This window comes from Alosa alosa, chromosome 6, assembly GCF_017589495.1.
Source record: "Alosa alosa isolate M-15738 ecotype Scorff River chromosome 6, AALO_Geno_1.1, whole genome shotgun sequence".
Lineage (NCBI taxonomy): Eukaryota > Metazoa > Chordata > Actinopteri > Clupeiformes > Clupeidae > Alosa > Alosa alosa.
In genome coordinates, this window is record NC_063194.1 from 1,365,568 (window position 1) to 1,380,725 (window position 15,158).

A 15,158-nucleotide genomic window follows, 5' to 3' on the forward strand; every position below is an offset into this window, starting at 1 on the left:
ATGGCCTGTTGTCAAGACATACTGTGTTTTGGGAAGAAACCGTAGTCTGTGTAGAAGGCCAGAGATCTTTCCTATTCAAAGATTTCCCCTTTCATTCAGATGATGAAATTATTTGGGGATGTCCTTACACGTGTTTAGATTTCTCCAGCAAATATGTATTAGCATAATCCCTGTAGCATGTCACCAACAGAAGGGATCAAACTGGTCTGGGCTTTAATGTGGAATTAATGCATATCCTGCATCCAATCATGGCCAAGAGGTCCTTGACAGCTGACTGAATATAAACACCATCTCTGTGATACCTACTGGGATCGGTCTGATGTGATAGGATCACGGAATTAAGAGGTGCTCTGGTGTGCCTCTGCATCACTCTGCAGGAGTAAAAAGCAAACCAACATCTGTGCTTGAATACATATGGCACATTTGTAACAACATGAGGACACCAATTAAGTTTAAAATGACATAGTCCAACTATTTTTAAGCCTATAATATGATTGCAGCTTTTAGACATTTCAAACCTACACACAACAAAAAACTTCATTAGAGATAATGAAGGGGAAATAGCTGGACATAGCCTAGACTGGAGCCTACGTAGGGCAACATGTAATACGTAATTGGCAACAATTAATCGACTATGTGATTATTGTACCCCAAATCAGGGTTCTCCTCCACATATTTTTTGATGTACCAACAAGAAATGTGAGCCTTCAACTTTTCTTCCACAACAAAGTCCATGGCGGCCTGCAAAATGACAGAAAAAAACGGTTTGTTTCTGAAAACCCAACACGCTTGTGGGCCTATTGAAGCCTCCTGAAACTGAATATCACTGTCACCAGGCCAGCTTTACCTTAGCAAGGTGTGCTGCAATACCTTGGGCCCGGAATGACTCAGGAACATTGGTTGACATTAGATTTACTTCTCCGTCGCCGGTTAGATTGTACCGCAGGGTGGCGTAGTCATGAGTGCCTGATTGGAATACACGACATTTATTTCTTTTTTTTTTTTTTTACTCACAGTGGGTTTATTACTTTGAAAACGCGTAGGCTATAGCCTCGCGTGTACGCTAGATTCCAGGGAGGCCTATGCATTTAGGCCACGGACTATATTTGGTGCTATCGCCCAGATTGTGCCTCAGCCAACGAGGCAATGGCTTTTACTCTTACCAGCTGTGTTCAAGCTTACAGTAAAACACTGTGCAGCTCTGTCGTGTTTCACTGTTGGGATTTTCTCGGCGACGCTAACACTGTTCCACATTCTGCCCGTCCTTATTAAACCCGTGAAAACTGGATTGTATTCACAAACACGATTCCACAGAAAAGACATTTCGATGTGTCAAGTCTCCCAGACCGACGGCAACCGGACGACGACCCACATGAAAGAAAAGTGCCACTGCCAGGTCATCATTAGGTGGCGCCATAGACCATATAGCCTACAGTCTATGGGTGGCGCAGTACTGCAACATATGATTTGTCAGTATAGGCTAAAAACTGGAATGATGAGGTTGTAGGCCTACTGAAAAGCTCAAAACAGAAGTCTTACATAGACAAAGACATTTATTTTTTGCGCCATTGTTATTATTACAGTAATATCAGTATCAATATCAGTAATAGGCCTACCATTTTTTTAATCATGTCAACACCACAATACCTATGCAATGTCTATGATCCAAACCTCTCAATAACATGTCATCAACTCACAATACTAGAACCTCTCTTGACTTTTCATCATACATCTTAAGAAAGTCAGTTAACATGCTGCCCTTGGAGCTGATGTAAGTCCAAGCACTGTGTAATCTGTCATTTACAGGAGTGTAGTGGTAAAATAAGAGGTGGGAACACTATAAATTCTGTGATCACGGTAAGGTGGACTGTACCATATGCTGTATCAGATCAGATCAAGGCATTCAGAACATGTTTGATGATGGTGGAGGTTGTCCAACTCCAATGTTCATAACAATATCAGTGGTATTAAATGGTTCCTAGAGTGTTGACGAGAGTAGGCCTACATATTGTGAATGTGGATAATACAGTGTGATTTTTGAAGGTTATAGGTTGCAATTGGTGAATAAACTCTTTTGATAGGTGGAAACTCTTTCTGAAAATTCAGAGTTGGATAAACTGCATTTACTTGCGTTTAGCCTCCATTACAGCCCTGGTCATTTATCATATGGCTCATGTGACTTCTGTTGTGCCCATGTTATAAATCCTGGTCCAAAGCGGTAGCACTGTTCTGCACTCCTGCGGCCATCACTGAGAAGACGAAGTTTGGAAAGAATGCACGGGCGTAGATCACTGCTTTCGAAATGGAGCGGGCCAGGACAACTTCTTTCTTCTTGGTGCTCAACGTTTTCACAATCTCGGCGGCCATATGCTCAGGGGCAATGCCAAGGGAAAAGGCTACAACGAAACAGAAAAAGAAAGACGCAAAGCAACTTAACAATGACATTTTAACTTCATGCATTTCCCAGTACTGTTCATCCTCTTCCTCCCAATTTCTTACTGCCACCTGCGTGCGTGGGTTAATATTAGGCAAAAAATTCTTCCAAACAGTAGAGTATTAGGCTGTTTGGACATTTTTCCAACCAGCCTAATATACAGTTAAACAAACGCATCATCTTTCTAGCATCCTCTAGGAATATGACTATCAATCAAAGCTGCAGGGCTACAAAAATGACTCACAAATCGGACTCTAGACTTGTCGGTATACCTTTCCTGGAAGATACTGGGGCGGGGGTCTCCTCTGCTGGGGTGGAGGTCTCCTCTGCTGGGACGGGGGTCTCCTCTGCTGGGACGGGGGTCTCCTCTGCTGGGATGGGGGTCTCTTCTGTTGGGGGCGGAGAGCTGATGAAGGTGTGGCTGATGGTGCTCACAGAGATGCCATACTCCTGAACCTCGGCACGCAGACAGTCAAAGAAAGCCTGCACAGCATGCTTGGAAGCAGCGTCTGCAGATCAGGAAAGACTCAATTACGTCACCATTAATTCACCATTCACTCAAGTTTTCCTCCGCATGCCATGCATCAGTTATTAAGTATTAATCTAGTTACCGAAATGCAAATATCAGATTTTAGAGACAGTCCCTTGATTGTGATAGTGTCTGGTCTGTGCCTTTCCATTTCAAGTCATGCATAACATTACCTGCACGTAGGTATCATACTTAGACATACAAATCTCAAGTGGGTACTGTTTCTAAATGACAGGACATGGATGACCTGAAATGGATGTGATATGTCTCATCTGCTCCTAACATATTCTTACATGTGGTGCGGAATGGCAGTGCCAGCTTCCCCTGGATGCTGTTGATTAGCAAAATGTGTCCGCTCCTCCTGGAGATCATGGATGGTAAAATACCTACACAATGAAACAGAAAATGCATCCATACTGTTTTGTCATCAACTTTTAATCATCTTTGTCTCAGTTTCATATCAAATTTTACATTGGTTAATGCAATATTTACAGCAATTTACAGGACAGCTAACTGTAATACAGTTAATTCAGATAATACAGGTCATTTGTGCCTTTTTGTGTGAAAAAATGGGTACCATAATTGCTTTTTGTGGCTCCAAAGACTTTAACCAATAAAGAAATGATTGCATGGTGAACACTACCCATGTCCACTCACTGTACAGCAGGGTTGTGCACAATTCGAATTGCAATTCTGCTTCCTGTTTGCTACCTCAATTGAAATGCAAGTGAAATTCAAGAATTGAATTGGAATTTAAGAGCCAGTTTCAATTCAATTCTGGAATTTTGCACAAGCCTGCTGTAGAGAGTCACTGCCTACCATCAAACTGGGCCTAAGGCTACAAAAGCGAGCTGTGTAAACTGATCAGATGCTATATTACCTTTGGCCAGAGTAATGGGTCCAAAGTAGTTAATGTCCATGATGGCCTTATCCATCTCCAAAGACAGATCCTGCACAGGAGCTTTCACCTTCATGCTGCCGTTGATGATGAGAACGTCCAGGCAACCGTAGCATTCCAACACCTCGGAGATCACATCAGGTAGTTCCTCCATGTCACTGAAATCTAGCAGTACCAGTTTGGAAGGGAAAGTCTACAGATTGGTGGAACAGGTAATGACAAAAGTAGTTAGGAGATTCTAGACTGTTCTAGCCATCCAGTAATTCATCGGCCATTTTGTCATTTATGCATTAAATAAGAGCAGGTCAGACATTTCAACAGTATGTTTCATTTAATTATAAACATGAAGGTTATCATTTAGTCAGTTCATCTCTCTCAGACCCAATAAAACCCAATGTAAATTCATATATTTGAACAAAGGTGAGAAAAACAGTTTAATTCTGCTATGTGTTTTAAATATATAGGGTGGCTCCAGACTCACCACAGTGGGGTCACAGTTATTAGCCAGCTGCTCAGCGAGAGTATCTAGCTTCTCCCAGCTTTTCCCACAGAGGACCAACCTGGCACCTCCCTTGTGAAAGACCTTGGCACACTCTGCAAAACAGTGAGTCTGAATGTGAAGGGTGACTGACTGACCCCAGTCCAGTATCTCAATGTATCCACAGTAGGAAAATTACAATATATGGTCTTTTGGGCCCCCATCGTCGACTTCAAGGCAACACTGCCTGGAAGGTGCTAGGGTTAGGGTTAGGCAAGGCAGCGCTGCCTTGAAGTCGCTGGTGGCTGTGCTCAAAACATGGTCAAGCGAAAATGACAGTCACACTTTCTGAGAGCCATTACCATTTCCTAGTCCAGACAAGGCGTCTGTAATGACCACGACTTTGTTCCGCACCGTGGTTTTGGACATTAACCTGAGCACCGTGCTGTACAGGTAAATGATCCCGGCTGTTACCACGACCACCGCCGGCACAAGCAGCACAGTGGTCCAATCCATCCCCTCCGACCAAAAAAAAACATTCCCTCTTTATTACAGTGAAATGAGCAACATGTAGTACAATACATTATTTTAACATAAAAAGCTACATTAGAGGGAAGAGTAGATACCCAAAATTGACCATAACCTAATATTAACAACAAACATCAGAGGGTAACCATTAACCTAAAATGTTGATCCAAATGTAAACTCTGTTAATAATAATAATGTATAGGCCTAACATAGTAAGATATCTGATAATTAATACTTACCAAAAGAACATCCTCCATTATGATAGCTGTTCTGGACCCTTGAAACTTAAATGTATTTGTACTGCTTCAGGAGATTTAATCTATAAAGAGAGAATATGATTAATTCTCATATACCAGATGAAGCATATCTCAAGAAAGTCATACCACATGATTATATATATTATGCTATACTGCCCATGTAGTTGTTTACACAACAATGCTAGGAGGATAATAGTAATCACAACAAAATAGACATGTTTAAGCTTTCACTACAGTATCACTGTAGATTTCAAACATCAGAACAATACATGCAGCTTAAGAACAAGTTTTGGTTTTCATCCATGCAGTCGTAGTTCACCATCTATCCTTGAAGCAATTCTAAATATACAGTAACCTACAACTAGCTGCCTATTTACAGCAACTAGCAGGGCTTAGGGAACTTATTTCCATTTTCAATTTAAAGCTGAACACATTTGCTTCAGAAATCAAAACTGACAGAAGCCAAAGAAGCCACTATCCCAAGACCTCCAGCATAACAAGCAATGACCAAATATATTTTACTCTAATGCACAAAACTCTGAGCTGCAACTCTTCACCACAAAAGCCCATCCTAGGTTGTTTGCGGTCACTGAAGTTGTCTACTAACATTCATGTTAACTGTAACATCTTTCACCGAGCATGAAAGCAGGACATACTGTGTGCGCTACTGGTACAAATACCTTCTTGATGTCCAGGAGTCAGGGCTGCCTTCACCCGTAATCTCCCCCCTAGCTGCCCATTTTCCAGACAGCAATAGACCCACAGGGCAGTGCTGTGGGACTGGGGGTCTTTTAATAGCACACAGCTGACTCAGTCATGTTCCATGTATGTTGTGCACATGGCAAGGCTGAAGCAGAGAAGGGGGTTAGTGGACACCGGGTGTCACATTTCTTAAGGCATGGTTTTTGAGAGGCCAGTGTTTTTTGAATGCAGCATAGTTCTCTATGTTCTTGTGTACGCAGTGTGACGGGATGCTGTGATGGATAATCGCAAACATGGCATTTGGCATACTTTGAAACAGGAAAAAGTAGAACAAATATCTATAAACAAAGTGTAGGCCTAATTATTGTGTATGCTACCCTATCCAAGAAACTGAATAGTAAAAGTAGGCCTACACACACAAACACACACACACATAATTCTTTGTTTTTAGACATTTGGTTAAAGACATAGGTATATTTCCTATGTCTTGTCATTCTTCCTTCAGTATAATCTGCAGATGATGATCTATATTATAGACAGGGCTAGCCTAACCTAAACTGATGAGTGTCCAGTGGCACAAGTCAAATTAGGCCTAATGAATGAGAACTGATAAACAACTAAGAAATGTGGCCAGTTAAATTAATTGTGTTTTTGGAAATAGCCTAAGTAATATCTTGGCTTAATCGAAAGAATTCAAGGCTACTTTATTTTCATGAATGGAAACATGATATCATATCATATCTCTACCCATCAAATTACAATTTGAGGAGACGAGGCTACAAATCAGCTGTTTTGCAGAGCTCTCCTTGAGCATGCGCGCTTTTTTCATACATTGGAAAGCCCGTAGCAACATCATGGAATTCGTTCACTCAATTTACAGGAAAATGTTGCCTTAACATTACCTTGCTCTCTTGATCCCAACTTTATTTGCACCAGTGAATCCCAGCCTTGTCGAAATCTATTTAGCTTAGCTTGCAAAAAAGGGTTTTCTGTTACCTGGGAAATTGAGCTGGACCTCTCGAGGCTGACTCGCACTCCAAACCTAGTTCTGCACTCGTGTGGGAAAATGTCGGATTTTGAGGAGTTTGAGAAACAACTAAGCGAAAATCGGCAAGGTGATTTTGTTATTTAAATTATCCCATCATGTACATTTATATTCGTCGGTGTTTATGGGCGAATTTATTATTTGACCCCAGTAGCTATTGACTACAAAGCTAGCTATTGCGTTTGTTAGTTGGTTCGTAAAATGACGTAAGGTATCGTTATCAGCTAACTGAACCTAATATGATTTCCAATGGATTGACGACCAGCTATGGGTAAATTTTGTTTGGTTAAAAGTAACTCTTTTCTGCTGTTCTGTCTGCAGCGGTGGCTAACTAACCTCATCGATAGCATAACGTGATCTTCATAAACCCAAAAACTTGCCGCTAATTTAGCCAGCTAATTTGTAAACTTGCTGTAGCCTACTGCTGCGGATAAGCAAGCTAATCTGTGCTAACTATAGTTCATACCAGCATCCTACACGAGACTGACCTGCCAGTCGGATACATGGTGGATGTAGGCTACATGTCATATGACAGCTATTGTGTCCTATATTGACTAGTAAATGAGCGACACCTATAGTGTACCTTGGTATAGCCCAATGCCATTTTATGAATGAAGTTGATGTTAACATTACAACTTATGAGTTATCGGTTGGATAAGTTAGCCAACTTTAGAAATGTCAAATATAGGCTACCATACGTTGTCGTAGCCCATCCTAGTTATGGCATCTTTTAATGTTGGAAGTTCGTAGTCCTCTCGCTAAGCCCCCAGTGTACTATCACATAATTACAGCTAGTCTGTCCACAAGATGCGAATGCAAAGACATTAATTGAAACAAGTTATCAATTTATCAGCATGGAATGTTGAGAATTATATTCTAACCGTAACCAGAGTTCTTCTCGTTCATAATTTCATGGGCTTTTAAAATAAAGACGACTTCCTCTCTTGTGTGACCTTTTAGAGAGAGAAAGGGAACGGCACAAGAGAAGGAGCCGAAGCAGTTCACCCAGCCGCAGCGACAAGCACCGAAGCTGGAGCAAAGACCGGGGCAGTCGCAATCGGGATAAGCGCAGTCGCAGCAGGGACCGCAAGAGCCGCAGCAGGGACCGCAAGAGCCGCGACAGGAGGAGTAATTCCAGGGATCATAAAAAGCACAGGTAGGTGTTGCTGCCCACTCCATAAGTACTTGTGTAATAGATTAACCTTTCCTCCTTAGCTTTCTCTGTATTTGTCAGGTCAGCATGCAGTGTTATTTCAAGGTGTTGCTGTTTTTATAGTTATTCTCCACGGAGAACAAGGAAGAAAAAGACATACAAGTACTGGGATATGCCTCCTCCTGGCTTTGAACACATCACTCCCATGCAGTATAAGGCCATGCAAGGTGACTCTGTTTCTGCTAACTTTTTAATGGAAGCATGTTGTCCCATGGTATCCTCAGACACATTTTAAAAGTAATTTGTTAACTTAAGCAGTTGTAATTGGATAATAATCACAATCACATAAATATAGTGATGTCTTCACTCTATGGAGGCTGCCTTGGAATAAAAGTGAGAGCACACATCACTGTAAAGTGCATTGGAAGGTGCCCCTTAAGCAAAATTGAGAAATGGGGAAGGGGGGGCACAGAATGTCAGGGTGCCATGCATTTTTGTATTCTTTCAGCTAAGTGACCTTAAACATACTTTTTTCACCTTCAGCTGCCGGCCAGATCCCCACAATAGCGTTGCTGGCAACCTCCAGCACAAGCGGAGTGTCTGTCACACCCACACAAGTGCCCGTTGTGGGCAGTCAGATGACCAGACAAGCCCGACGCCTCTATGTTGGCAATATTCCTTTTGGTGTGACTGAGGTAAGCCCGGAGGATTAGTCATCCTCTCTAGAGAAAAAAGGCCCAACTCACAGTAAACTTAAAAAAAAATGTATGGATTGTTTTGTGCTATAAGCACTGTGAGGGGACTCCAGAGTGTTGGCTGTTTCCAGGCTAAAGGGTCGTTCACACCAAGAATGATAACTATAACAACAAAAATATCGTTTTAGCTAATATTAATGACAACGTCCACAACTAAACTATAACTATAACGACATGAAGAACGATATAGTTGGGGATCACTTTCAGACCAATTTTGAGAACAATAAAAAGCTGACAGCCAATCAGAATCCATAAAAAAAAATTCCAACACATTCATCAACACAAAGAGAGTATTTTCTTATCGTTGGTCAGTGTGGATGCTTTTATCGTATGAATATAGTTATTGTTATAGTTATAGTTCCTGGTGTGAATGGCCCTTAACTGTCGAGACAATGCCCCTGGTCTTCATTTGTGTTTTCAGGAGTCCATGGCAGAGTTTTTTAATGCCCAGATGCGTCTGGCCGGCCTCTCCCAAGCCCCTAGTAGCCCCGTGCTTGCCGTGCAAATCAATCAAGACAAGAATTTTGCATTTTTAGAAGTAAGCCTAGCCTTAGTCTCTATATACCTGATTTGATGGCTTATGTAACAGAAATGCTAAGGAAATTCTATTATTATTCAACGTATGGACTTAATTTAATGTTTTTGTCCCTAAAACAGTTCCGCTCTGTAGACGAAACAACCCAGGCCATGGCATTCGATGGAATCCCCTTCCAGGGCCAGTGTCTAAAGATCAGACGACCACATGATTACCGCCCCCTTCCAGGGATTGCAGAGCAGCCAGCTTTTCATGTTCCAGGTTAGCTCTGCAGTTCTGAAGCCAGCTTTTAGGCTTTAGCTGTCAGATCAGCAGGATCCCTTTCAATCAGGGCTTTGCACATCGAAAAAGATATTAGCGTGACTGAATTTTGTGCCATCTTCAGAGCTATGAGCTATGTCATGCTTAATGCAGTGATTGGTGATGAGCTACATCAGTGTTTCTCAAACGTGCTCAGACTCAAACGTGTAATTGGACCACTTAACCAATAAAAAAAAAAATCGCAGACCACCTAGCTAAAAAAAAAAGTAGTAGACCTACTTTCACAGTATATTACACAATAGGCCTACTCACCTTGCTTATTGTGTCAGAGAATTCATATGATTTAAACTGGCGTAGTTTACATAGGCATGTTGCTGAACTGTTTGGATTTACATACACGTTGGTTCAACATTGCAAACAAATCTATATTATATTTTACCATGTCTGCTCGCGGACCACTTGGGATAGCTTGCGGACCACACTTTGAGAAACATTGAGCTACATCACAGCTCCATAATCAAAGTAGCTTCCAGTTATTCTCAGTCGCTTTGGTACAGTCTAATCTAATTTCCCAAAATGTTTTTTTCAACCTCCACACAATAGTCACTTGCACGTTAATGTTCTTTGAAGCTGATAATTCAATTGCATCATATCCTCTTTAGAATGACCTTTTTTGATTTAAATATTACTTTACCTCCCCCCCCCCCCCCAGGCGTTGTATCCACAGTGGTTCCAGACTCACCACATAAACTCTTCATTGGAGGCCTACCCAACTATCTTAATGATGATCAGGTACATACAAGCCTTCTCTGTCACCAAGCTACTGATTTTGACATGCCCATGCACTTATTTTAGCTCAAATAGCATTAAGATATACATATTTTTCCCATTTTGTTAATATGAACTAATACATTGTGAACACTTGTTTATATTAATAATGTCAATGTGTTTTTGCGAAGAACATTTCTGAAAGCAGGCTTACTTTTGGTTTACTTGCACTTCTGACGCCTATGGATTTAGCCAATCAGTATCTCCACCCCCCCACCCCCCCATATCATATAGATCTTTATTGACATAAACAACTCAACAACATATCTCAATAACCTACTAATAATGCCAGCTAACAGAGCTTGATTTAGGGAAGCTTTTGGAAGCTATTGTAGCGCTAATGTTTAAGTAGCATCAAGCAGCTTGTCACAATGGTTGTTGTGAAAGAATTGACAAAGTCATTGAAAGACTGAGTTGCAAAGCCAAAAATGGAAAGATCAGTAGCATTCACCATCACATGATATTTCATTGGCATGGTTCTGTTAATCACTTACAAAGTATTTTCACAGCATGGATGGTTGTATTACTCTTGTAGTTTAACTTCTTAACACGTTAATTTACACAGTCTTAATAAACATAAAAAAGTTATATATATATATATATTTATATATAAATTAACATTCCCATCTTATGCTAGCTTTATGTAGCATGTAGAGAAACTTGGACAATATAAGTACATTGAGCATGACATATTTTTAAGGTTGCTTTTGGGTAATGTTTTTTTGGATATAGAAGGATACCACTATATTGATTATATGTGTTCATTTTTAACAAATGTTCCATTTCCAATCCAGAATTGTAGTTGACTGAATTAATTTGGGTAGGTTAAGTAAATAGCTTTGTCATATACCTTTGAGAAACACCTTTATTAAATTAATGTGTAATTGGTCAGACCTAAACAACGACATAAAACACACTGTACTTCATATTAACCTAACTCTCATGAAATGGATGGGGGATTGTCATGTTGTCTGCAGTTCACATGTAATCCTGTGATTGGAGACGTCATGTTTAAAACAGTCAGAGTTAGTGACAAGAAAAGAAAATGGACGTCAATGTTACCCTGGTGTGTGATCATTTTCCTTCTCCTTTGTCTCTTGCAGTCACTGCTACTGCTTTGATACTCACAGCTCTTTCATTTTTGTTCCCCCACTCTGTCCCCAGCTAGGGGCCTGTAAGATCGTTCTAAGTCTCCGCTCTTAATTTGTTCAGTAGTACTGACCTACTGCTGCCATGCCAACATGTAACACAAGGCAAGTAAGACATTCCGTTTTTCACACGGATACACCTCTAAAGCCAGCAGGTCCCCTTCCCTGGCTGCTTTCCTTTCCCATTTCTTTCTTGGAGCGCGATAGCGACCCAAAATGAGCTTAGTTTGGGGTTGGGGGTGACGGGAAGGGTGACGGGTTATTGGGTTAGGTAGCAGAAGAGTTGGGTGACCGGGCGATTTGGATGGTTAGGAGAGACCATCAGGGTTTAAGGGCCGTCTTGAATTGGTAACCATAACGTTGAGGTTTAAACTCTAGGTTCTCTTCCTTTACTGATTGAGACAGGTAAGATATTGCTTCCCTAAACGCTCATGCATTATGACCCTGATATGATACCTAGAGGCTTCTGCTCTGTCTGAATTGGGGTCTTAGAGTTGGTCTTGTTCAGCAACTGCTGACAATGAAAATAATGCTTCCCATGTACAGTATATCAGCCAGGATTTTAACCTTGGTTGGTGGGAAAACAGTAATTCTGCCAAGGTTTCATATGCAAAGTGATGTGTATGTTCTTCAATTTGTACTGTGAATTAATTTACTGTTACTATTACTGCTAACTTGCTATCAACATGGACAATATGTTTTTTGTTTTTTTCCATGTAAGCAAAGTTTGGACCCCAAAGCAATTTCATCTTTCAGTTTTATTTGGTCACATGAAGATGATGGTACATTTGTCAGGGAATTAATTAAAACCAAATCTTCATGCACTTTTTCCTTAAGGGGCTCGCAAGTTAACACCTAGGTGAACTCCTCCTTGAAGCAGTACAGCACAGAGCACAGTATTTGTTTTTTTGCCATACCACCTTCTGCACAGCTCCAAAGCCATCTCACTTCTTGATTTACCTTCTCATAGATTTGAAACAGACAGCATAGCATGCAGACATTCGGCCTGCGCTGGCATCCCCCGTTCTAACAAGCTCTCCCCTGCTCTTACCTGTGCAGGTTAAGGAGCTCTTGACATCATTCGGTCCTCTCAAAGCTTTCAACCTTGTCAAAGACAGTGCCACATCACTGTCCAAAGGTTACGCTTTCTGTGAATATGTCGATATCAGCGCCACCGATCAGGTAAGTATGGCAAGCACCACAGGCAAACAAGTTCACACTTCCATTTTTTTTACGGGCCTGTTCCTGAAGTTGACCTTTGAGGTTAATGTCATGGTGAGGTCCAGTGATTCTGTGGGTTGCGCTCACAGGCGGTGGCTGGTCTCAACGGTATGCAGCTGGGCGACAAAAAGCTGATTGTCCAGAGGGCAAGCGTGGGGGCCAAGAACTCTAATCCGGTATGTCCCCTACTCCACTGCACTTACCATGATCAATTATTTTTTCATGATCTTGTCTTTTTCTCTATACACTCTTAAAATACACTCTTAAAACAAATGTGTTAAAATAAAAACCGTTAGTCAGTTTTTTTTTTCTGATTTCCTTTACCCTGTATTATTCCTTGTCTCCCTTCTTCTCTGGCTTGTCTCCAGACGGCCATTATCGAGACACCGGTGATGCTGCAGGTGCCGGGCTTACAGAAGCTGCATAACTCAGGCCTACCCACGGAGGTGTTGTGTCTGCTCAATATGGTCATGCCCGAGGAGCTGGTGGACGACGAGGACTACGACGAGATCCTGGAGGACATCCGGGAGGAGTGCTGCAAATATGGCATCGTGCGCTCCATCGAGATCCCGCGCCCCGTTGATGGAGTGGAGGTCCCGGGCTGTGGAAAGGTCAGCCGCCGACGTGGCATATTCTGGAACCTTCTTCTTCATCTTCTGCCCACCCAGGGAGAATGTTTGAGAATTTTGTTCCAGAGAATGTTATTTTTGTTTGTTGTTTTGTTGTTTGCTTTTAAGTAGATTCCCTCTCTTATACACACACACACACACTCAAAAAATATCTTGAAAAAGTTCATGTGATCATGTGTTTCTTCTCTTCATTCCAGATATTTGTGGAATACGCTTCTGCAGTGGAATGTCAGAAGGCCATGCAAGCATTGACTGGGCGCAAGTTTGCTAACAGGATGGTCGTCACCAAATACTACAATCCCGACATGTATCACAGACATGAGTTCTAAAGAAAGCTGCTGTGAGCAGTGCACACCTGCCCTCCTCTGTGTGGCATATGACATTTATTACACCTTTCACATGCATCCAGTCCCTTGCACTCTATCCACAAGCTAACTCTGACACTGAAGACTGAAGGAATAGATCTTCCAAAGATTTTTATAGAAATAGATAAATGTATACCGGTAATACTTTGAGGATCCTAACCATTTCATTAAGCTATTGCTTTAGACATGTAGTCAATTAATGCTTTATTATGATAAGAAAACTGTGCTTTGTGAAGTTTACAAGACAGGTTACACTTTTGGGAACTGAGTAGATATGAATGTTTGTATTTATGTAAAACTCCAATCACCTGGGTATACATATCATAGTTAGCAATTAATGATATTTGCTTTTAGTAGCCTATCATTTAGGTCAAACCTTACTGAAAATGTTAGTTTTTATGTGAGATGAATTTCCCTAATAATGCAGAATTGTACTTACACTGCTCCAGATGAAGAAGCACATCCATGACTATGCTTTTCTGAAGCAATAGTCAAAGTTTTGGTGTATTTTTTCACGTCACCTAGAAATGCAAAGGTACAGAAATAAAACAGTACAATGTGCTTTTAATATTTAGCAAAACATTTATCTTCAAAAGGTACCATAACTATGTTTTTGTTTGGTTGGTTTTTTGTATGGAATGATTGTCTATGACTTGGTTTATGATTGTGTATACTCAAGCTCGATGATGGTGTGTGTGTGTGCCGAAGTGTGCTCTTGAGTGTCTATATGGAATTATTTATTTATTAACCTTAGTATTAAAGATATCTTATTGATTTCAGACATTTACAAAAAGTAAAGTAAAAGTTTGCATTACACCTGAAATGATGCTGCCAAAGTCTGCCTATTCAAATCACTTGGAAGTAGCACCTGTTTGTGACTGTTACCAGCATAAAGATATCAATGAAATGCTTAGTAGAAAATGTACAATGCTTTTATGCTTTATTCATGATACCTTATGAATGTGTGCAAATGAATGCTTTAGTTTTTTCTAAATCATTCTATATTTGCCACTTATGGAAGCTCGTTTCAGCCACTAGAGGAGAAAAAGGGCCACAAACTATCAAAATGTTGCGATATTAAGTGAAAACTGTAGGTTACTTGAAATCAAAATATTGAGTTGATAAGTAAAACTTTTGAGATACTAAGTCAAAAGTTGACATTTTAAGATGGGAAATCAGATTTATTTATTTTTTGATGATTTTTTTTTGATGGTTTGAGAAGAGTCAAAACATTTTCTCTCATTTTTTTGACTTGGTATCTCAAAATTCAGACTTAGGCCTATTTGAAAATCTGATTTCCCCCCCCCCCCCGAAGTGGCGGAAACAGCTAGACTTCCACACTGCCTTGTCTTCAATAAAAAATAAAATATGAACTCAATTTACGTTGTGAAT

The 15,158-nt window shown here is 40.8% G+C and overlaps 2 protein-coding genes and 1 long non-coding RNA gene across 8 annotated transcripts; 1 reads left to right on the forward strand and 2 right to left on the reverse strand.

The window, feature by feature from the left end:
- Window positions 1–281: 281 nt before the first annotated feature.
- Window positions 282–1,373, reverse strand: LOC125296059. 2 transcript variants are annotated; one of them, XR_007193713.1, is made up of 4 exons: window positions 1,164–1,373; window positions 871–966; window positions 689–741; window positions 282–371 (listed from the first exon to the last, which is right to left on the reverse strand). It is a non-coding gene; the product is annotated as an uncharacterized LOC125296059 (long non-coding RNA). The 2 variants fall into 2 exon arrangements; XR_007193712.1 differs by lacking the exon at window positions 282–371 and having other exon boundaries at window positions 650–741.
- Window positions 1,374–1,535: 162 nt separating this feature from the next.
- LOC125296542 (dehydrogenase/reductase SDR family member 7C-B-like) lies at window positions 1,536–6,945 on the reverse strand. 4 transcript variants are annotated; one of them, XM_048246501.1, is made up of 9 exons: window positions 6,823–6,945; window positions 5,805–5,971; window positions 5,107–5,186; window positions 4,702–4,858; window positions 4,343–4,455; window positions 3,844–4,054; window positions 3,257–3,349; window positions 2,707–2,943; window positions 1,536–2,396 (listed from the first exon to the last, which is right to left on the reverse strand). In XM_048246501.1, the coding sequence occupies exons 3-9, from the start codon at window positions 5,122–5,124 to the stop codon at window positions 2,197–2,199; spliced, it is 1,029 nt and encodes a 342-aa protein (XP_048102458.1). In that variant the 5' UTR covers window positions 5,125–5,186; window positions 5,805–5,971; window positions 6,823–6,945; the 3' UTR covers window positions 1,536–2,196. The 4 variants fall into 4 exon arrangements, with proteins under 4 accessions (XP_048102458.1, XP_048102459.1, XP_048102460.1 ...); XM_048246502.1 differs by lacking the exon at window positions 6,823–6,945 and adding an exon at window positions 6,729–6,781; XM_048246503.1 differs by lacking the exon at window positions 6,823–6,945 and having other exon boundaries at window positions 5,781–6,236.
- Window positions 6,824–15,139, forward strand: LOC125296541 (splicing factor U2AF 65 kDa subunit-like). Of its 2 annotated transcripts, XM_048246499.1 has the most exons (11): window positions 6,824–6,941; window positions 7,832–8,027; window positions 8,148–8,251; window positions 8,568–8,719; window positions 9,201–9,317; window positions 9,437–9,575; window positions 10,288–10,367; window positions 12,611–12,733; window positions 12,862–12,948; window positions 13,141–13,383; window positions 13,599–15,139. In XM_048246499.1, exons 1-11 carry the CDS (start codon window positions 6,893–6,895, stop codon window positions 13,728–13,730), a joined length of 1,422 nt encoding a protein of 473 aa, XP_048102456.1. In that variant the 5' UTR covers window positions 6,824–6,892; the 3' UTR covers window positions 13,731–15,139. The 2 variants fall into 2 exon arrangements, with proteins under 2 accessions (XP_048102456.1, XP_048102457.1); XM_048246500.1 differs by lacking the exon at window positions 9,201–9,317.
- The last annotated feature ends 19 nt before the right edge of the window (window positions 15,140–15,158 follow it).